Source organism: Chiroxiphia lanceolata, chromosome 5 (assembly GCF_009829145.1).
Source record: "Chiroxiphia lanceolata isolate bChiLan1 chromosome 5, bChiLan1.pri, whole genome shotgun sequence".
Classification (NCBI taxonomy): Eukaryota; Metazoa; Chordata; class Aves; order Passeriformes; family Pipridae; genus Chiroxiphia; species Chiroxiphia lanceolata.
The window spans coordinates 39131668-39154655 of record NC_045641.1 but is presented as its reverse complement, the minus strand read 5'-3'; the positions used below and the strand labels follow the sequence as shown (position 1 = coordinate 39154655).

Here is a 22988-nt window from a genome sequence, read left to right as displayed (position 1 = left end):
AGACTGCTGAAGAAATTTCTGTTGATTTGGACAAATTTAACAAAGAATGAGGCTTGTAGGTTAATGATATAAACTTTGCAAATAGTTTTCTCTTGTTACTACTCTGGAAAATATGTGCGTTTCCAGAAGACAGAGACTTTCTTAATTTTAATGAATTCTAACTAAATCTAAAGTGTGAGTTTTTCCTCAAAAAAGTCTACGATCTTCAAGATTCACACCAAAATTAAAAATCACTCTATGACAAGCATATAAGCAAGAAAATGCACAAAGACTTGGAAAGACATTTCCAGAAATTCAATAAAGAGCAAAGCAGCTGAGAGGAAGATAGAAAAAGTCTGAACTTTAAAGGCTGTGGAAACTATATATATGTATAATATTATAGAGATATATTCACATCTCCATATACAGTGTGGATACCATATATAGACAAGACAGCCTATGATGAGGGAGAGGGAAAATAGAGTGTGTTTTTCTCTCCTTACACATTCAGTTCTCTGACACTAGATTATAAATTTATAATTAATAATCCTATTTATGCAAATAGGATTATGGTATTGCATTCCATTCATGTCCATACCTAATAACTTTTGAACATGCTGGTTAATTTGAACAAAAGCTGAAGGAAATTGAGAGTTCTCATAGATTTTACCTTCTTACCTTACAAATGGAAAGAAGAAGCCAGGAAAAAAAAGAAAAAGGCTCTCAATAAAGACTGAAGTGTGAGCTCATCCGTGGTTAGAAATTTAGGTCTGAGTAAGTGATCACCAAAAGGGCCAAATTACTAAGAAAGCAGACTCCCTCACAGTTTTCATGGGCAACATGCTGTACATAAAAATGTATCACTAATTAAAGAATCATAAAACTTGAAATAATAGGAATGAGTAATGGAGAAAAGGTGCTAACCAGTTTTAGAAACATCATACATACTTTGGGAGCTTTGTAGAACCTTAAACTCCTATCTGTTTAGCTATAATCAGGTAAATCCATACCTGCAAACTGCATTTTAAAAATATACATGAAACCATATCCTGTTTTGGAAGCAGCGTACCACTGCTACTGCAGTATCTAGCAGAGCACCAATGAGTGCTTACATACCAGTCAGGTATGACTCAAACTTCAAATACTGGAGTCAGCCACCTTCCCATACATTAAGGACCTCAGAGATACAGATTATACTGCTGGACAAATTTTCACTAGTCTCAGGAAAGGAAATCTGCTCTAAATGACAACATTCATAGCCCTCCAGAACCAGAACTTGCCATGGAGAAGCCCATGTCAGTAACATTTGCCACAGATCTACTCATCAGGAGCAGCCCAAAAAGATCTGAAAGTGCTGGGTAAGGGAAATGTTCAGTCCCTGCAGGTAGTGAAGGAGGATGACTCATCTGGTGCTGTTCCCAAGCTGTCCTCTCCAATCAAACCAACAGCTCATTGAGGTGCTTCAGAAACCATCCCATCTAGTTTTTTCCAGGGCAATGGAGATGGGACCACAAGCTGGGTCCTTTGGGCAAGGGTAAATGAGGAGTCAGAAAGGATAACCCTCTATAAAGACTATAGTGGTTGGTTGCAGCACTAGGATGTAGATCATGAGCTAAGTTTTCACTCTGCATTTTACAGCATTTTTCCTTAACTTGGCAAAAATTTACCAAGTTTTCACCATTCCACATAAACACCAGCCAATGAATAAGTCAAAAGAAAAAGTTGGTTTTGCCTTCTTCTATTGTTAAATTTTGAAAGATCGTTCATAGTATGTTTCTGAGAAAACCTTTGATAGGAGTTTGTTTGTTTGTTTGTTTTAAGAAACAGGGGAACAGCTGAATTAATTAGCAAAAGATATTTACCTCATTGTTTAGTTAGATTGTGACTCTAATTATGTCAGCTAGACAAATGTAAAAAAGTACAAAGATCAGTGTTTACAGAGCCATTGTCCTGCCTACTCTGTTATATGGATCCGAATCACGGATCATCTACTGCCACCACCTGCGACTCCTAGAACACTTCCATCAACGCTGTCTCCGCACAATCCTAAGCATCCGCTGGTAAGATTATGTGACTAATTCATCTGTTCTAGAACAAGCAGCAGTCACAAGTATTGAGGCCATGTTGCTGAGAACGCAGCTGCGCTGGGCAGGGCACATCTCAAGGATGAAGGACCACCACCTCCCTAAGATCTTGCTCTATGGTGAACTTGCCACTGGCTGCCGCAAGAGAGGAGCCCCAAAGAGAAGATACAAGGACTCCCTGAAACAACATTTCAGCCTTGGCCATATTGATCACCATAACTGGTCTACTCTGGCCTCCAATCGGGAGGTCTGGAGACACACCATCTATAACGCTGCTGATGCTTTTGAGAAAGCAGGCAGGATCACTCTCGAGGAGAAAAGACAGAAAGAATTGTGCCTTGCAGAATACACTACCTAAGGAGTCTTTCTGCTGTGCCTTTTGCAACCAGACATGCCTGTCTCGTATTGGCCTTTTTAGCCACCAGCGCGCTTGTAACAAATGTGGGTAGGGCCTTCCCAAATCTTCGTTCGCAAAGCCCAGCCATGATGACAAGTGTAAAACACTCCAATAAATGAGTGTATTTACTCTTCACAGAATCACAAAATGGGTAAGGTTAGAAAGAACCATAGTGGGTAGTCTGGTCTAACCTCTCTGCTCAAGCAGGGTGTAGTGGGTTGACCCTGGCCAGATATCAGGTACCCACTAAAGCCACTCTCTCACTCTCCCTCTGCAACTGGACAGAGGAGAGAGGAAAAAAGCAGCTAAGAATTCATGAGTAGAGATATAAGCTGGGAGAGGTCAGTGACTGATTACCTTCACAGGCAAAACAGACTCAAAGTGAGGATAGTACTTATATTTATTACTAACAGGATAAGAGCCAAGGAGTGAGAAATAAAGAGTCTTAAAAAACACCTTCCCCCCACCCCTTTTTCCTTCAGATAAGAATCAAGCTGTAATTTCCTTCTCAAATATCTATTCTATATTTTCCAGGATTAACATCATAAGGTCTCTAAGTAGTAATATAAAAAGTGAGGGGTATTATATACACATGGATTCAGTGCTTGCTGACTAGAAAACTTGCTAGACTGTGTTTATGAACCTTGTCATGGCAGAGACTGTGAGTCAACCTTTTATGTTGAGCACTGGAATGTACAACCCTATCCTCTGTAGCTGTACCCCCATCCCGTCTCCTCAGGGTCCCCATCCTACCTCCCTGCACACCTCTCCTTAGCATGTCTTTTATTAGTTTGAGCCTTGCAAGTTTGTCAGCTAAATGGACATACTACTTGTAAGCACAGTGACCCACAGACACAGCACAAAATAAGATAGGAGAAACTGTACTAATTTTCTGCTTTCTTTGCTTCTCCCCTCCTGTGGAGTTAGGAAGAAAAGCTCTCTTTCAATGAGAAAGAAAAATTGCTGGCTGCCTGGTCATGCAAGTGAATACAGTGACTGTGGCATTTGTGTTGCAGCCATTTTCATACAAACAGTTCCAGATAACTTTGCAGTATCAGCCTCAATGTGTACTTTGTTTAGAAAAGATTCCCCCAATCATCAAAGCACTGCATAAAAAACAATCATAGCAATTAGGGCATGCCAAAGAGAAGAGACAGCTGTGAAGATTTTTTTGTCCTTTTCTCTGAACATCCTTCCTTTGATTCTTTTGAATTGAGTTCAGTTTTCTAGTCTTTAACTTCAGGCTCTTTCAGACAGACACAGTACTTACATATCTATCCAACTGCTCACACTGCTCCACTGTCTTCAGAGCAAAAGCAGGGCCTCGCTCCTCACTCATCCAGTCCTCACTCAAACATACACACTGTTTTCACCCCATCCTCAGGGCACTGAAAGTCTATAAGACTTTCATTGCCCCTTCCAAAGAGGAATTTTTGCTGCAGTAGTTGACAAGAAATAAGTTAGTATACTGTTTTTACATCACAAGTGTTTTTACATCCATCTAGAATGGAATCTAGATCACTATTCCACTTGTACGGCATCTAGCATCACTGAACCTCATTTGAGTGCTTGGATTTAATAGTTATTAAATAGTTATAACATAGTTGAAGATAAAGGATTTTTTTTAATTGAAGTTATCTACAGTATGCTACTTTTTTTTTCTGAGTCACTGTCAAATTTGTTATCATGAAGCTAAAAAATGTAGGTCCTTTTTCCTTAAAAAGATATTTTGAACTATTAAGAATTACCCTGAAAGCAGGTACAAGAACACTTAATGCAAGAAGTGCATTAAGATATTTTTGAATGGCAGGTATTTCGCTACCTTTTGCCTTCTATTTTGTAGGATATCATTGTAATTGACTGATGCCTTCTCTTTCTTATTCTGGTATATACTCTACATCGTGTTCTTAGGGTGGCCTGGTTTGAAATACAAATGGCAGCAACCAAATTGTCAAGACCAATGCAACATCCGTGGGGCACATTCAGACCAATCTGCAAATCCCCTCTAGCTAAGACAGCAAGCGCAATGTCCAAAACGAAAATAAGCAGACTGGTTAGACAGGTGACAGTTCCAATGCTTTCCAAACACTTCTACATCATGACAGTTTGCCAAGCAAAGTAGCTTACAGCTCATGTGGGATTTACCAGGGAGATTACTGTGACTACAGCCAATGAGCAGCACCTTTTGCAGAACACACATCCAACTTGATTAAGGCTGCATGTAGCCCTGTCACTTGCTATAAGCCTTCCTACTTATTTCAAGTTGTTAAGCAGAAATCACAATTCCTTAATGATATCCTTCCCCATAAGCAATGGCTGTAGCTGTTACAGCAGCAATGTCATTCAGTTCCTGACAAGAATTAAAATAATTCACATGAGGGAGGTGGTACTCCTCAAGAAAAACTTTCCTAAAATGATGTATACAATACTCTGCAAGTTTGACAACACTTTAATGAACATTTCATTTTTATACTGGCTGAATTACTTGCTTTCAGATTCTGTTTCTTTAAGTATATGAGTAGTTTCTAGATTAATGCCACCCTTCTCCTCAGAAATGCTGTGACAGCAAGTGAAGAAGGAGGGAGTGCTGGCAGCTGAAGGCAAGTGCTGTGTACATCTGTAGCGAGACGCTACTGAAATAGTAGAGAACTTGCAATATATGTGCAAGTACATCCGTGTGTACACCCACATTTGCAAGTTGACTGCCTATCAACTCACTCCTATCACTCCTTGTGTGCACATATAAGGCCTATGTGTGTATATATGCAGTTGCATTGCCATACATTCAGTAAATTATTTTATTATAGTATTTCTGGGTCAAGATCTATTTCACTATCTCTACAATCTCTGCAGCACTAAGCAGAAAGCTGTGAGAATATATTAAAGTGAAACATATCTTCTTCACAGAGATATCTCCATTTCCTATGTGACTGGCTCATTTTAAGTATTATCTTCGCTTGCCCATCACTCCTCCTCACCACTTCTCAGGGACTTTCCGTATCTTCATATCACTAATCTGTTTTAAAAATCAAAAAGAGAATGTCCCTCTGATAAAGGCATGCCCAGATCTATCACCCTTATGAAGGCTATGTCTCCACTAGCTTTCAAAGTAACCTCAAAAGATTTAAATAACACACTTTGGAACAGAGCTGCACAATCTGTAATAATAATGATAACAATAGCAGTAAGTCCCAGAAAAGAGAATATCTTCACAAGTAGACATTCTGTACTACAGGTAAGATTCACCTCAGTTATTTCAGACACTGAAAATTAGGTGTTTAACTTAGATGGTTCATCTCCCCTTAATTAAGCAATAGATGCATATACTGCCAGAGGATGAGTCATTCTACCGTTATATAAACATCTCAGAAAATTGAAAGGACTTGCCCTCAAGATGTATTTATCTCTGCCATCTCAATAGAGTAGGAGCCCAAGCAACTAGCTCAGACTAGACATCAACGTTTTAACTAATGAGGTAAGATGAATTCCACTGTGATCAGACCCTCATAAAATCATAGAATCATTAAGGTTAGAAAAGACCTTCAAGATCATTGAGTCCAACCTTTGACCTAACACCACCATATCAACTAAACCATAGCACTAAGTGCCACATCGACTTGTTTCTTGAACACTTCCAGGGATGGTGACTCCACCATCTCCCTGGGCAGCCTTTTCCAATGTTTAACCACCCTATCAGTGAAGTTCTTCCTGATGTCCAACCTGAACCTCCACTGGTGCAGCTTGAGGTCATGTCCTCCTGTCCTGTTGCTGGTTGCCTGGGAGAAGAGGCTGACCCCCACCTGGCTACAATCTCCTTTCAGGTATTTGTAGAGAGCAATAAGGTCTCCCTTGAGCCTCCTCCTCTCCAGGCTAAACAACCTCATGCTCCTCAGCCACTCCTCATATGACTTACTCTCTAGACCCTTCACCACCTTCACTGCCCTTTATATGGTCTCTGAAAATATCACATAATCACAGAATGGGTAAGGTTGGAAGGGACCACAGTGGGTCATCTGGTCCAACCTCCCTGCTCAAGTAGGGTCATCCTAGAGCACATGGCACCAGATTATGTCCAGATGGTTCCCGAATATCTCTAGCGAGGGAGACTTCACAACCTCTCTGGGCAATCTGTAACAGTGTGTGGTCACATGAAAGTAAAGAAGTTCTTCCTCATATTCAGATGAAACTTCCCGTGCATCAGTTTCTGCCCTGGACACTAGCTTCTCACCTGTGTGTTGTCTGATCTCAAATTCCAGCACAGACCTCCACCCTTTCCTAAACTGAAAGACATAGTTAATAGTGCTTCAGTTTTCAATAAATGCAAAAATTATAAGACAGAATTAAAAACTTTTCCTCAAACAATTTTTTTTCTGCGCTCCCTACTCTGTGTTGATGCTGGACTTCACTGATCTATGATGCAGAAAAAAAGAGCTAGGACTCTCTTGAACTTTCCTGATGTTTTCCATTGGTTCCAAGCTATTTGCAGACAGAAAAAAAAAGCAGTCCCAAACAGACTCTCCCCTGTGCCCTCTCCCCTCTCCACATCTTCTATTCATGCTAAACATATATCTCATGCACTTAGTCCTGACTTAGCAGCATTCAGCTATCAGGACCTAATATTACTAAACTCAAAAAGTAAGATTTCATTACAGTAATACAACATATCAGAACAATGGTCCTATATAGACTGGACTGTTAGTATGCAGAATAAGACAGAGAAGGCAGACATGGATTGGCACTAAAGACTGTGAGTGGATTTTTACTGAGCACTTTTCTACTGCCAAAAGTCATTTGAGGGTGGGACAAAAGGAGCCTCAGTTTTAATCTTTGGAGCCATGAATGCTAACAATTCTCTATGCAGAATTTATGAGCTGTTTTACTTATCAGTATTTCCTCAGAGTTTTCATGCAGTCAGATTGAGTATCCTTTCCTCATACTGTTTGTGCATACTCAAGTTTGGCTATACAGTGCATAAAATGGACATGAACTGCATACTGTACCATAGAAGGAAATAAAAGGCAGTGACATGCCAATCATAGTTCTTAAATTTTTATTCAAAACCACAACACAGTATTACTTATAATAAATATCTATGCTCAAATATTTCAGCAGCTAGCACAACCTAAATATTTGGGGATTTTTTAATTAACTGAATTCCGTAGGTCATCTAAACAGACAGACTACAAAAAAAAAATAGTAGATGGAAAGCATTTTATTTTTTTCTGTAACAAGCTCAGCTTTCATAAAACAATTCATTCTGAATGTTTTCTACAAAGAAGTAGAATTTCTTTTTTTTTTCTTTAAATCTGTAATTCCCTTGAAGAAAGTCTCAGATTATTAGAAAATACCAGTCATCTGGTATAAAACATTCAGGATACGAACACAGCCTAATATGCCTCAAAATGAGACCTTTGTCCTGGAACTACAACATATTACATTTTATTTTGAGAACCTCTTTCCCCCTATAGTCTGACACAGACTGTAGCTCTGCACATGACCAGCAAAACATCCACCAAATAATGGATATACAATCTGCGTGGCCCAAGCAAACACGAAAGAGAACGTCAATACATCTGTAGACAGATAAACTGATTTCCCAAATAGCAGCAGCACTAGCAGTGTCAGTTTCCGTCCAACTTTACTTGTAAAACATTGCTACAGAAAAATCTGGCAGAGATGTTAATCAAATTTCTCAAAAGCAGCTTCAGCCTGTGGCATTTAGTAACCTGATGGTTACTAATGAACTACTGGATGGATTTCTCAAGTAATGAAGAAACCTGAGCATAGAGATTTTTAAGCATATATATTTTATTGGAGTTTAGGCTTTGATTGAGGCTGGAATACTCCAAGAATGAATATGTGCTTATGTAGCATTTAAAAATGAAATTTAAAATTAAAATTTAAACCAAGATATTTCACATTTTTCATCATAAAAGAATATGTTTTTTCACTATTTCACTTACAACATCAGATACACTCTAATACAGCAGAGTAATGAGAATGAGTTATAGACATAATACCTCATGATGGGATGCAAATTGTTTAAAAAATATCATGCCAATTTGTGGAAGAAGTAATGGCCTGTATGGCTTGAAAATCTTATCTCGTGATAATGTAAGAAGTTAGGAATTGTCTAATCACAATGAAATGGGATGATACTCTTACTCCAGTGAGCAAACAGAGAAGCTCCCACTGAATTAAAGAACACAGCAAGCTCTGATTTCAGAAGGCTGGTTTTATCATGTTTCTAGAATTAAGTATTTGAAGTGATGGACCAAACCACGGACATCTCCCTTAAAAGACATCAGGGATATGATGAAAGGAGAGAGCTGCAGAAGTGTACAAATACAAGGTAACAGAACTAAGTCTGTTTGGAAACTCCGCAATAACTTAAACAATTTATTTACCATCTCTGCATCGGTCTCCTCAGTGTTTCTGAGAGAGATTCACATCCCAGAGGAACTGGAGGAGGCAGTGCAGCCTGAGAATGGGACAGTGGAGGGACAGACTACAACACTGCCTGCCAGTCTGCGTCCTGTCACTGGGAATGTGGGCTGCTGAGCTGCTTCTAAGAGTGCTGTGGATACACTGACAAACACATGGTCACCTTCCGCATTATTCAGAAAGTATTTTATTGACTATACTTTAAACTTCTGTAAATATATAGAAAATGTTAAGAGGTACCTTATAGGAGCACACATATCTATCTTTATCTTTAACAGGCACAATAAACTAAATATTTATAGTGGTTTCACTATACATAGGATGCACTATTGATGCCAAAATGATAAGGCTACATTTATTATCTATGTGCTAAAAAAAAAATGAAATCTCATGGTGGTTTTAGAGGAGCTGTACCAAGGTGTTTTCACATTTTCAGTATTCTCCAAGCTGTGTCCTCCTGTTCCAAAAATCTTAGGGCATAGCAATGCTTGTCACAATGTAATACATTTGAAAGTATCCTAAAAGGAGTTGCAGAATGAAATTAGGCCCATAAGCAAAAAAATTACGAGTTAAATAGCGGTTCTGAAGAGCTTAACTAACTGTTCAGGGCAAAACCTCCGAACTGCACTCAAAAGAAGACACTAGGCACTAGGTCGATCTGACAAAAGAAAAAACACTGTGTAGTAATGTTGCCTTATACAGACCTTAAATATCCACTTGGAATTGCATCAAAAGTCTACATAACTTGAAATAAGAAAACCAAAGGTAATAGAGAAGACATCTGTTACACTGAAAATTTCTTTTCTATCTAAGTGTATATTTGTATATTTTTGTTAAAATGTTTCCAAAAAAAAAAGCTGTATAATCACACAGCTAATGATAAACCCACACAGGTCTTACCAAGACAAGGACAGCAGCTCAGGAATTACCAGTTCACTATACTTTGTCTCATAGTGTATCTACATGAAGTGATACCCCCAAACTTTTCCCAAATGATCCAAAATGGTTTTTTGCTCTCCTATGGTGTTAGTATTTGTACATTGTAAAAAGCCTCCACTCTGCCTTCAGTTCAGCTTAGCTACTGCATTGATGCAGAATTTTGTGATAAATGGACTAAATTACAGATACAGGCTTGTGAATATATCACGAATCAATGTCCCCCTTCACCTTACAAAAGTCCAATTTTTGGATATGCCAATGATTTATGGCTTGATAAAGACACAAAATATTTCTATCTAATCAATTAGGAAAAAATAACTAGTTTATGTTGAAACAGTAATGTGAATCTTGTGTTACTCTGTGCCAGGGCTGCTGAGACCTTTAAAGATACGTATACATCTGAGTGAAAATTATTGTTCAAAATACTGACTCTATTGTCATCCAAGATGAAATTTTTAATGAGAAGTGAAGGAAACTTTTTCCCTTTAGACTGAAATATGACCACTATCACTCTGCCTTTGTAGGCATTTATGTAAGTATTTCACAATGAGATCTTACAACTTTGCCTGAATTAAATGAGATCATTAAATGTCCAGGAGAAAATGGATAAAATTTTCCATAGATGCAAATATGTCCATAATCACCTTGCTTTTAGGGAGTCTGAGTTATCTAGTATCTATTTTGCTGATCTGAATTTCCTGTATTTTTCTTTTGCCAAATCTCGTATAAGTAATTTTTTTGAATGACACTATTTAGTTTGACACACCGGTTCTCAATATCCTCAGTTTTATATGCTCCCTTTTCTGAAACTTAATTTGATTAGCTTATTCATCTTCCCTCATTACTCTACATCTGTATCTACATCTACATCATATCCACAAATAAGGCAGAATATCTCTGAAAAAATTCTTCACTGACTTGGTGGGGCCCTTGGAAGAAACCCTTGTTGTCATTTCCACATGTTTTTCTTTTATTCTCCACTCCCTTGTGCTAATAGCTTATCTTATAAACTCTTTAAGGCTGTGACTGACATAGCTGTCATAGACGGAGAGAGCTGCTTTGCTCTCGTTTCTCACTGATACAACCACCAACCCATTCTTGACACCCAGCTGAAGAAACCCTGTTTTTGCTTAAGAGCGTCCATATCTGAAAGTCTGTATCTGAAAGTTTTGCAATTTAGACTGTATTTAAAAAAAACCCCACATCTGGAGATGGTATCACCTATGAACAGAGTTTTTGACTGTCAATCACTACAATAGTGTCTTTGTGAAGCAACCTACTTCTTAGGTTTCAGCTAATAATGCAGAGCCATACCAGTCCTCAGAGTGATATTGTAGTGAGGTAAAGAAAACAGCAAAGACACTGTTATTCTCTCCTTACCTTTGTCAGGATCACAAATTTCTACAGGAAAAATTGCACGTTGTATATAAAGAGCTTTCTACTTGAGTCTTCTTATTACAAGCAAAAAAATAAAAAAGAATAGATGTGTTATTAATATCACAGAGAGGAAGCTGATAACATCAGTAACTGATTTGGTTAAAAAAAAAATCAGTTTTTCTATGGTAATTCAAAATAACTTCAACAACACTTTAAAAAGTAGCTGATTATTTCTTCAGTACTAAAGAAAATATAAATCCAATAATAGACAAGAAACAAATTCACTCTAAAAAAATGGCATTGTTACCATTTCACATATGAGCTGAGTTCAAGTAGGTACTTGACAGCAATCAGAAGTGAAATTAGGTTGTGATTCCCATGTGAGTCACTAGGCCTTACTCTCAGAAGCATTTCAAAAGCAAATCTGAATCTGCAGCTCTCAAGCTTTCATGTTTTTGCCGCTCCTTCATAAGAAACAGATTTCTTCAGCTCTTCCTTCCAGCACTCTGTCTATGGCTGGTGAGCTGGCCAGAAATGACTAAAGCAGGCAGACTGCTCAGCTGAGGAAATTTCTAAACTCCTTTTGAACTTTTATTTGTTATTTCACATTCTTATTTTATGCCTATTTATTTCCACTACAGAGACAGCTCACAAAAAAAAAACCAAAAACCACAACCAAAAAAACCAAAAACCAAGCCAAAACAAAAATACTCCCAAAGGAAAGAAACCTACTTGTTTACTGAGTAGAAGTGCTGCCAGGAAATCTCATTGTTGTAGTGTTGAGTAAAAATCCTGAACCCTGACTTAGGTCTTACTCACCCCAAATCATGTATGAGTTGTGCAGACTTTCCTGATTAATGAAAGTGGTCAAATGTTTTACAACACTTGCTAGGGAGTCATCTTTCTGTGCACGACTGTTCTGATTACTAAGATGTGATGGTTTTACACATGCCCTGTAATTCAAGTCCTGATGCACAACAGGAAGCTTTCACTGCCAAATCTTTTGGAGCTTAACACAGCATCAACAAGGTACAAAGACAGGTGTTAAAACTGTCAAAGGGAGGTATTTTGAAATGGAAAATGCAAGAGAGAGCTCAACATCTATTTTTGTTCCAATTTGTCTTCAAATTTGCTGCAATTGGAGAGCTTTACCTGAACAAAATATTTTGATCAACTGTTGAGAGATATATTGGAATGGGCTGCCCAGGGAAGTGATGCATTCTCTGTCCCTGGAGGTTTTTAAGATGAGATTGGATGTGGCACTTAGTGCCATGGTCTAGTAACCACGGTGGTGGCGGATCAAGGGTTGGACTTGATGATCTTGGAAGTCCCTTCCAACCCAGTTGATTCTATGACTCCATGATTCTATGATTGAAGGATGAAATGCTATCTGCTGAATTAAGATCAAAAGGGCAGAGCAGTAAAGGAGGGAAATAAAGATAACTAAAACAATAAGTCAGACCAAATGACATGCTAAAAGTAGATTAGGACAATACTAATATTATACTTGGTCAAGTTCTCTTACGTTTTATGCAGTTAGTATAGACATTTAGTGGCTGGCACCTTCTCAGAAGGTGCTATACAGAAATACTATGATCCAGACCTAACCACTTCAAAATTATGTGTCCTTTTGATTTGTTTATTTTCCAAGTTCTCTCAGCTTGGTTTACAGAGAACATACACAAGAGCCATCAGAAATCTGCACATCTTACACAGGGGAATTACTCCTTCACATTTACCAGACAAAACACTCTGCATTCCTTTTCTGAATTTTAAAGAAGTTATGCTATCTTTCAGCCAACCTCCTCTTGCCAGTAAAAACAAAAAAGAAAGGTTTATGACCTTAAAAACATTGTGGGCAAGTGAAGATTCACACAAAATAGTCCACTAGTAGGTTTGAGAATAGATATATGCCTCCTCCTTTTTCAGCTTAACCCCCAAACACCCTCACTGGTCAAAAGGCTATTGCTAAGGCGTGGGCTTCCTCCAAGACCACATCCTGTGAATCAGGTCATAGTGAAACACAGTGCTGCACAACTCTTTGTGTGCCCTGTATGCAAGTGCAAGAAAAACTATGCAACTCAAAAAATAGTCTAGTATGCTAGAGAAAAAAAGGAAAGTGAACCTAGACTAGAATAAACACATGATTAAAAAAATTAGCAGTTCTCATTTGTAATTGATGCCCTTATTATTTTCTAAATACAAGAGTTTCTGCTACAAAGAAGCTAGACACTATATTCAAAGGCAGAAAGTAGGACCAAAAAAACCGTCTCTCTTCAAAAGACTCCTGCTTTTATTCCATAACTATTTAGATTTTCCACATCATATTTAATAAGTGAAAAGTCTATCAAAAGCATTACACACAGGGCCTTTGATGAGTGTTATATTGCTCCACAAAGGGCACAACGTATTATACATCTTTAATAAATTGTGTCAGAGTCTATGCTGATTGGACACATCAGAATCAAAAGAATGTGGCTCCTGGAACAAAATTCTACCTACAGATCAGAGCTGGGCCCACACTGATGCTAGCCATTGACATTAAAATGAAGATAAAGCCCAAACTGTCCTTATGAAGCAAGCACAAAAAAATAACTCATTGTTTGGATGTTTCATTCTTAACTGATCCCTTAGTAAAGAAAAAGGATAGGCTTGTGGTTAAGATGTGGAGATTACAGCTCAAGATATATATGACTTGAAATTCCCAGTCCTGCCACAAAGTCCCAGCCTGAGTGTGGGAAAATCATCCATTTTCCCTTTAATCTCTACCCTCCCTCTGCACTATGGGGATAATATTTTTCCCTTTCTCCTACACTCTGTAATACAGCCATATGTTCTGTAGGGCTGTGACTAACTTCTGTGCACATGCACACTACGTCATGATAAAGCATCAATCTAGTAAAAATTTCTAGGATCAAGGTCTGGTTGAAAGGGTATTATCATGTTTTTTTAATTGAGGGAAGAAATGTTTCTCAATGGAACCAAACTCCCTAATCTTAGTGGTATCCCTCACTCTGCTGAGTGCACTGGGATGCTCCTATCTTCTAGGGAGCCCCTACAAAATGCAACCAGATGAAACATTCACTGCAGTTCTTCTGAAGGGATTTTTAATTAAGGATTTTTAAGTTCATAGGTTTTCTATGTTCCTTGTTAGAGAACAAATAACTGAGTCCCTGAGAGTCACTCCACTGTCAGATCTCACCAGACCTTGAGGCAGGAGGACACTCCAATACTTATATGCCAAGGGAACGAGTGTTTCCAAGCCAGCAACTAGTTGTCTGGTCTCCAAGAATATCCTACCTGTGCTTTTGGGAAAGTTAACTGAAACTGCAATATTTCAGTGCAATGTCTCTGGAAAGACACATAGCACACAACAGCACTTTTTCTAAGGAAGAAACTCTGTCTACAAAGAGAGTCCTTATATCTCCATAGCACAGTGGACCACAGGACTGTAAGCTCAGGTTTCCAGGGAAGCATGGTTTTATTACCACAGATCTGCACTCAGTCCTCAGCTGAATCAAGACATGAGAAAAGAGAATGAGAAGACCATCAAGACTGTCAATTGAGTCCTTTGCACCAGGAAGGATCAGTGCTAGTAATGCTATGAAGGGCACATGTACACGTTTGCTTCTCCAGTAATGGAGATACTACACCTTTTGCAGGTAAAATGTTCCTCTGTTTAACTACTGTTACTGCTAGGAAGTTTTACTAAAGCCTAACTAAAACCTCATGGGGTATAATATAAGCCCATTATTTTTATCTAAAGATGGAGACCACTTATCATCATTTATGGTTATGGAGAACAGATTACCATTACAAAGGGGTTGTAAGGGTGTTACACCAAGAAAATGTGGCTGGGTTGCTTCAGCTCTGCTGGTGCATCCACAGTGCATCAACATTCAGACACCCATTTTTGAGGAAAAAATTTTATATTGAAAAGTTGTTTGGTCAAGAAATTGCCAAGCAGCTTTCCTAGGCACAAATGCAAAAAAAAAGAGTAATTGTGATTGTTTTCTGCTGATGTGTAATACCAGCTCACAATGCAGAAATTAATATGAAATATGTTGAGTTCTTATTTTGTGAGAGAAATAAAATGAAAGGAGTAGAAAATTTCGCAGAGGTCTTAAGCTCAGGTTGGTCAATACCCTCCTATCCATGATCCCAATCACAAATTACAAACAGAAAGCATCTTTCCACCTATGGTCCATACAATTTGTTCACAAATAAAAAAGCTTTGAGAGTTGATGCTGTGTTACTTCGCATTTATCTCAACTACAGGAGAATGTGCTTGATACAATTAGACAATAAACATATAGTAGTGAAATTTACTCCAAGCTCATACAAGATGAAGCTCTAAAATCAGTTATAGCGTAGACAGATGGCGCTGGATACATTAAGCACATTAAAGATATAGTTATCTGTTTGATAAAGAAATAATTCAAAGCACAAGGCAAGAAGCTGAAATTGCTGACAATCTGAACTCCTGCCAACTGTCCTGGCTTCACTGGGGCTGTGTGAATTTTAAACACACACAGTCCCAGGTGTCCACAGTGCTGACTGAAATTTCTGGCAGCTAGTTCAGCGCTTTTGAAACAATGCTGGCTTCCCATCACTAGCGGTCACTATGGGGAGAAGATAGGCGGTTTCTGGCTGCTTCTGCTGCCCTTTTTGTTGCCTTGGCTGTGGTGCTGTAAATGAAACAGTTGGCACAATGAGCAGCCTCCTTTCTTGCCAACCCATATGGCAGGCATCTCCAATGCACTAGTGCCGAGAAAAGGAAGGGTATGACAAAATGGGGAAATAAATTCATTTGTTTATGTTCCCTAGATTCAGTGTGTCAAGAAACTCAGTGGAGCTTAGCTCTGAGAGACCAGACAAAAAGGTATCCAGGAAACTGAAAGGTCAAAGAGTTGTGGGATTGCAACAGATGCCTTGCTTCAGAGAGATTTGGGGAATGGTGGAAAAGGGTCACACAGAACCTAAGTAAATGGTGTGGAAGGGTTAGCTGAGGAAAGACCGAGATATGGAAGTCATTTACTGTCTCGTATTGGCCTCATAAGCCACCAGCATGCCTGTAACAAATGTGGATAGAGCCTTCCCAAATCTTCATTCGTGAAGCCCAGTCATAATGACAGAACACCTGGTTTTCCAATGTGCACAGTACTCCTGTTGATGTAAGCATGAGCTCCACCTATGTACGAAATGCAAAAATATTTGTCTTGAGATCTGTCTGTATTGAGAAGCCTAGCCATTCTCCAAGTCTGGTGTTTGGCAATGGGCAGGAATTACCACATCACTGACACACTGCTTACAACTGATGAGGGGAAAATGGGAGGTTTCCATACTCTTTTTAATGTCCTACTTCAAAAGGTCTGGCTGAATGACACTAGGAGTCCTGACACTAAGACTGACACTAAACAGAATGGATGTCAAGAATCACTTTAACAGCACCAGTATGTGCTTTTGATTAATCAGATCAAAGTATTTAGCTTAGTTTTGTGACATTCATTTTAGGCTACTTTAATAATGTTCACTCGGTACAACTAAGTGCTTTTGACTCCATTCTCTGTTGCACATGGTCCCCAAGTAGCACACATTTATCCTTGTCTGTTCTGCTGATTTACAGACCGCTTCCCCAGATTAACTGCTCAGATTTCTGTGCTCAGAAGCAGCTGGTTGTGCCTCTTTCCTCAGGTGGACACATAGTATTCTCTGTCATTTCTTCCAAAAGGTCTTGCAGCAAATCCATTTCCCGAGCTCCTCTAAGATCTTCCTGTAGCAAAATTACATTGTTTAATGATGAACTTGGTGGGGCTGGACTCCTCTATATAAGTCCCCAAAATTGAAGTATCCAGAGAAGTTTTACATTTATGTATGTGTACTGGATCAGCTGGGGAGGCTGACTAGCACTTTCTGATAATCAACAGCAATATGAAAAATGCTGCAGGCATGACAGGAAGACTTGATTAGGGGATACAGAAAAATGTAAGTCATATTCAGAAGCCTGTAAAGATTTCTGCCAACAGGAAGGAAGGAACAGATAAAGCACACAGCTGCAGACAGATAGCATAAACGTAGAGAAACTGGGGGGAAAAACCAACAAAAAAACAAAGAAACAAACAAAAACAAAAAATGAAAAGTAGAAAGCAAATGATATGACAATGAAGGAATGAATTAACTCAGGAAAGAAGGTTAAAATCTTATCATCCAAGTCAGATAAACAAAACACTACAATTAATGTATCAGATTTAGCTCAGAGAAAATTCAGTTTGGAAGAATAAATGCTGCTGCAGTTATCTTGAAAGAAGAAAGTTTGACGATAGGAGGAAAACCCTGGGAACATAAAGCAGAGCACTGCAAGGACTAGCCCCAGGAAGCCAGAGTAGAAGACCAGTTTGCCTAGCAGGTGTTCTGACTCCCAGTAGCTGCTCAGCTTTGTGCTGGAGTGGATTCATGGCAATGCATATGTGACTACACCATCAAATGTGTGAGGGTAGCTGAAGTCAATCACACTTTCAGGTGACCTGGAGTAAAACACTATTGCTGGCATTTTTGTGTGGGTCAATATCATAGACTCACAGAATGGTTGAAGGTTTGGAGGCACCTCAGAAGATCCTGTAGTCCAATCCCCCCTACTAAAGCAGGTTCACCTAGAGCATGTTGCACAGGATTGTGTCCAGGCAGGTTTGAATATCTCTAGAAAAGAAGACTCCACAACTTCTCTGGACAGCCTATTCCAGTGCTCTGCTACCCTCAAACTAAAGAAGTTTTTCCTCAAATTCAGTGGAAATCCCTGTGCTTCAGTTTGTGCTCATTAACCCTTGTCCCGTTGCTGGGCACTATTGAAGAGTCTGGTCCTAGCCAGACTTAAGCCATCCACACTTAAGATAATACATATAGTGTAGAGTTATCATTTAGTGACGAAAATAAGTTGGTTTTGCAAATAAATTCTTTCTTCATTACTATAGTTCCACTGTTTCATTTACCTTTCTGCAATATCAATGGATTTTTATTTTCATTTTGTTGCTGTTTAATAGCACATTCTACAACTAGAACAGTATTGCAAAGCAGCCTAGCATGATCTGATGGTTGTTGAACAAGCAATATAAAAGTGACGGTACAGAAGTAGAAATAAATACTGTACCCACAGTTAGAAAAATATTAGAAAATACAGTGGTGTTTTCAGATATGGTTTTGCATAAAAACACACTATGGTCCAACTGAACAGCAAAACTCCATCTGCTCCAAAGAAAGCCAGCATTTCACCTCATGAATCCAGCAGCTGAATTCCATTCCTGTGTACATATATAGGAATAAACTTTTGTCTATATGATATATTCAGGGAAAAAGAATGTGTGCTGAATACTTGTGTTCAAATATTTTGCATGACTATTCACATCATAAAGTGTTCATTCAGTCAGCTTAAACATTAGTGGGTTTAGCAAGAAAGCAGATGGACCTGTTGTATGTGACTCAAGTACAAACAAATAATGAAAATTTTGAACAAAAGTGCATTTGAATAAACTACACACAGAATAATTTAAATCATTAGCAACTTACTATTTGCTTTCCTAGGCTTGACTAAGTTCTATCCAAGTTACAAAAAAGTTAATCACCTCAAACTTTTTCAACCACAGCTTTTATTAAAATAATGACATCACTCTTATTAAACTTCAAACTTCATCATGCCCACAAAAAAGAAAACAACAAAGTGCAACAAAATTTGTTGTTGCAAAAAGTTGCAAGTGCAAAAAAAATCATGTGAGATGGGAGAGAGATCTAGGGAAAAGAGAACTGATGTTTGCAGATGTATTCCTAACCAGTCTTGGCAAGGGCACTTGTGTGAGAAAGCCAACACAAGTGTCAAAAGTCTCAAACAATCAGGTGTGGTAAGAGTGAAGGTCGTAGAGGAAACAGCTGGGTGGCAGTGACCTACTGTATTGACATGCATAACCCAAATTTATCTTGGAATCCTTAGCACTTATAGATAGCAACAGGATATGTCACAGTGACTGCATTTGTCAATCTAAGTGCCTTTCAGACAGGATGAGGAAACTTGTGATCCACAGTGCAGCATATGTAAAACACCAAAGCAAGCAATGCTAAAGGCTGCAATTCATCAGTCAAGGGCAAAAGTTTACCAGATGAATTCATTGTCTTTTGCAGACAGATAGCCATAATTTTTTCCTCAAAAATCAGTGCTGCCTTATATCCAATGATATACATAGCATAAGCACACAAGAAATATGCCAGACAGTCAGATTTTACTCTCAGTTGGAAACTCAGACTAGGCATTGATTACATTTTGATTGAAAAAACCTCTTATCATTGTTATAATGAAACATTCCAAATGTACAGTATTGTATACAAAAGAGCCATATAAAAATATCACATTTGATAAATGAATTTGCTAAGGTCTATTGGAATCAGCACTCACAAATGCTCAAGCTTAGGGACAACAAAACCTGTAATGTAGAACTTGCATCTGCTCAGCAAACCTGAAGAGACATTAACTCTAACAACTCCATCAAATTTGTGCTTAAGAACTACTGTTTAGATAACCTGGACATACTTCCGAGGCTTCCAGGGTAGCATGGATCTCTGTTGCTGATGAAGAAAAACAGCATTCGATACTTTTAGGCTGATCCTTTGAAGTTTACTAGTAAGAAAAGCCTTACAATAATTTCTTCATCATAACCACCCACCTTACAGCCCAAACCACTTTTGCAAAAAGATTTCATGAAACTTGCCTAAAAGTTTCACACTTTCAAAATATGTGCCTGGAAGAAAACTGAGTAAAGGGCTGCCACTAAGCTTACTAGGAATGTTGGACTTGTAAGGGGGTAATACAGAAAGGCTTCAGAAATTAGTAACTTCTTGAATGTTCAGCACTTCTGTAAATCCAGGTGGACAGGGCAGATTTTCAGACCATCATGTGTACAACCTGGTCTTGCTCTTTGCTGGTCATCTTTCAAAACTGCTCAGAAGCCTCCACTGAGAACATATAGAGTAGGCTGTTTTATGGAAGTTGGTCTGTTTTGTGTTGCTTTCTTTAAAAAACAGTCTCTAAGATAACGAGTATTGTCAAACCCATGAAACAACAAATTGGGATCACAGTTTGTGTCCACCTAGCCTGTTAACTTTACTCACTGGAGCAGGGTTTAGGACCTTGGAAGGCTATGACTCCCATTTGGTCTCATGATAGTCATTAACAGTTCCCAAGTGATTTATATAGTCAAGGCAAGATGTTTTATATCTTTCTCCACACTTTTTTAGGTAAACAAAAAACACTTATTAGTAGGTAATGCAACCTTTTCCTTTTTTTCTGGAAATAGTATTTGCAAATCTAATTTACTTTTCATGGAATATCCATTAAAGAACACCACTAAATAAGAAACCTAAAAAATATTTTCTACTAAAAATAAGCAAGCAAACAGGAATCGCATTGTGTTGAAAACTTATATTATTATCTTCATGTCCCATTCATGTCACAGAAAAGGGCTGTTCATCACTTGTAATAATCAAAAGATGAACAGTTTGCTCCTTTTTTGTATTTCTGTATGGCATGTCAGACACCAACAATGCATCATCTTTGGAAGGCAGGGAGAGGCGACACAGAAAACTCCAAGGGAAAAGTTAAGTGACATGACCAAAATCTCATGTGGAAACATGTGGCAAAGTTTAAAAAGGAAACCAAATGTTCAGAATCCCTATGCTTTAACCACAAAACCAACTTTCTTCGCTAATACTGAATTAACCCAGTAACTAAAAACAAAGAAAACCCAAGTATATATATTATGTGTATCTTGCCACTTTAACAACTCTAATGACACTCAAGTGTTCTCAAACTAAATAAAATACAATTACAAATATATGTTTAATCCCAGTGTGGTAATCAGTTCCATAAACCAAGAGTACTAGAAAAGCAAGGGGAAGTAACCTCACTTAACACTGCTTGCTGAAGCTGTGTAAACCACACATTCAGCCATAATGTACTGACTGAAAGATCTACAGAAATATACACTGCTGACAAGAAGGGACTCAATACTCACATTCAAAGCCTGAAAAAGGCTTTCAACTACAGCAGACAGACTAGTTGAAAATCAAGTAGAATTTTTTTAATAGATAACAACTCAAATAATAACTCAAAAAGAACCCCCTTACAAAAGCAAAAACCCTAAGCAGTCTAAAAAATATTGTGGCATCCTACTTCAGATATCATTTAAAAAAAAAATCACAATGAATTGGGGCTCAATAGGGGCTAGGAAGAAGCTATTTTGCAAAAGGGAAAAGCACAAGTACTTTTTACTGTGAAGCTGTTTTTCTGGTTCAGCAGCTCTGCAGCAGGAGTAGCCAGATCATTTGAAAAGTAGAAAAGAAAATCAATTACTTGTTTTTATTTTAAAACAGCCTCCCTGTGGGAATAGGTGTGGGAGTGAGATCTCTTTCTAAATTTCATAATATAACAAAAAGCTGCCAAGATTTTTTTTTTTTTTACTGTCATGTCATTTCTCTGCTTACTGGGTGCTGGAATGATTTTTCTCTACTTATGATTCTACTGATCTTTATCAAAATTAATCTGTGAAGTGATTAACAGTAACACTTAAAAACAGAATATTTATTCAAACAGCAACATTGAGCAAAACAAATTTCTAGGGCTGCTGCGAGTTAGGTGATGACAGCAAAAGTCTGTTTACTCATTTACCCTCAAGTTCTGCATGCAGTAGGTTGCAATCATTTTTTGTCAAATCAAAACAACATTTTCCGAGAATTAAGATCCACAGGTAAAGTTTACAACTAACCTTGCTATCTTCAATCTCCTGGGTTTTTCCTTGAAGCGCTTTTCTTTCTCCAAAATCACAGGTTGACTTTAATGTAAGCTGACAAGAAAGTATCGAGCTCTCTGCTCCAGTAAGCTCAAAAGACTTTGGTGAGTACTTCTGTGAGCTGGCGGGGCCGAGGTTGGGTATCGGGAGGGCAGTGTGAACAGGCTTTGACCCCCCAGCTGGCTGTCTTAGCTTGGAGGCAACCCCAAGTACGGGCATGGCTTCTATAAAATATCTTCTTTCTGCCAAAGAAAATGCTTCTGACCTCAGTCTGGTAGACTCCAGCTTCAGCAATTTCAGAACAAATACTTTAAACAAAAGTAGCAGTCATCCTTTCAAAAAGTCTTAAAACAATAATATTACGAGTTTCACAAGGAAGCAAAACTTTTCCTTCATGTCTCCCCTCCTCCCTCACAGCCACTCACACACACTGCTCAGTGAGTCAGTGACTCTGTAAGACTAAACGCTTCTTTGGGGCGTGAACTTTTCTTGAAGGTAACTGCCACAGTGCTGCCTGTCTGGGATTAAAGAACTCATAAATTTACCTTCTCTTCTTCCTAAAGCATTCCAGGTCTGTGCATTAAATGAATGAAGGATGGGAGAAAAGGAGGGAGAGAGGAAACCTTCCCGTACTCCAACTGTCAAAACAGCTTGAGACCACAACACTGGAAGCAGAGACCTCTTCCTGAGTACATAAATAACCAGCCCACATCCTTAAAAAAAACAAACTTCTTTTTTTTCCAATTTAAAAAAAAAAAAAAAAGAACCTGAGCAGTGGCCAAAGCAAACAGCTGTTGGACGAGTTTTCATCCCGGAAATAATCTCAGCAATGAAGCTGTTTGCCTGATTCCTGGGTATTTTTCACTGCTGACAACCATGAGCTACAGTGTTTCATTCCCTGTTCCTTCCGTGAAATCAGGTTAAAATCATACAAGAGCGTGG

General features: G+C 38.5%; 1 protein-coding gene across 4 annotated transcripts in view; it reads right to left on the bottom strand.

The window, feature by feature from the left end:
• NAV3 (neuron navigator 3) overlaps positions 1 to 22361 on the bottom strand; it is a 257821-nt gene extending 235460 nt beyond the window's left edge. For 2 of the 4 annotated variants that reach the window (XM_032687746.1, XM_032687749.1), the window contains exon 1: positions 22023 to 22360. In XM_032687746.1, coding sequence (XP_032543637.1) covers positions 22023 to 22265 — 243 coding nt within the window. In that variant the 5' untranslated portion in view covers positions 22266 to 22360. Of the gene's footprint in view, positions 1 to 22022 lie in introns of all 4 variants that reach the window. The other 2 variants (XM_032687747.1, XM_032687750.1) reach the window with 2 other exon arrangements.
• Between the last annotated feature and the right edge of the window lie 627 nt (positions 22362 to 22988).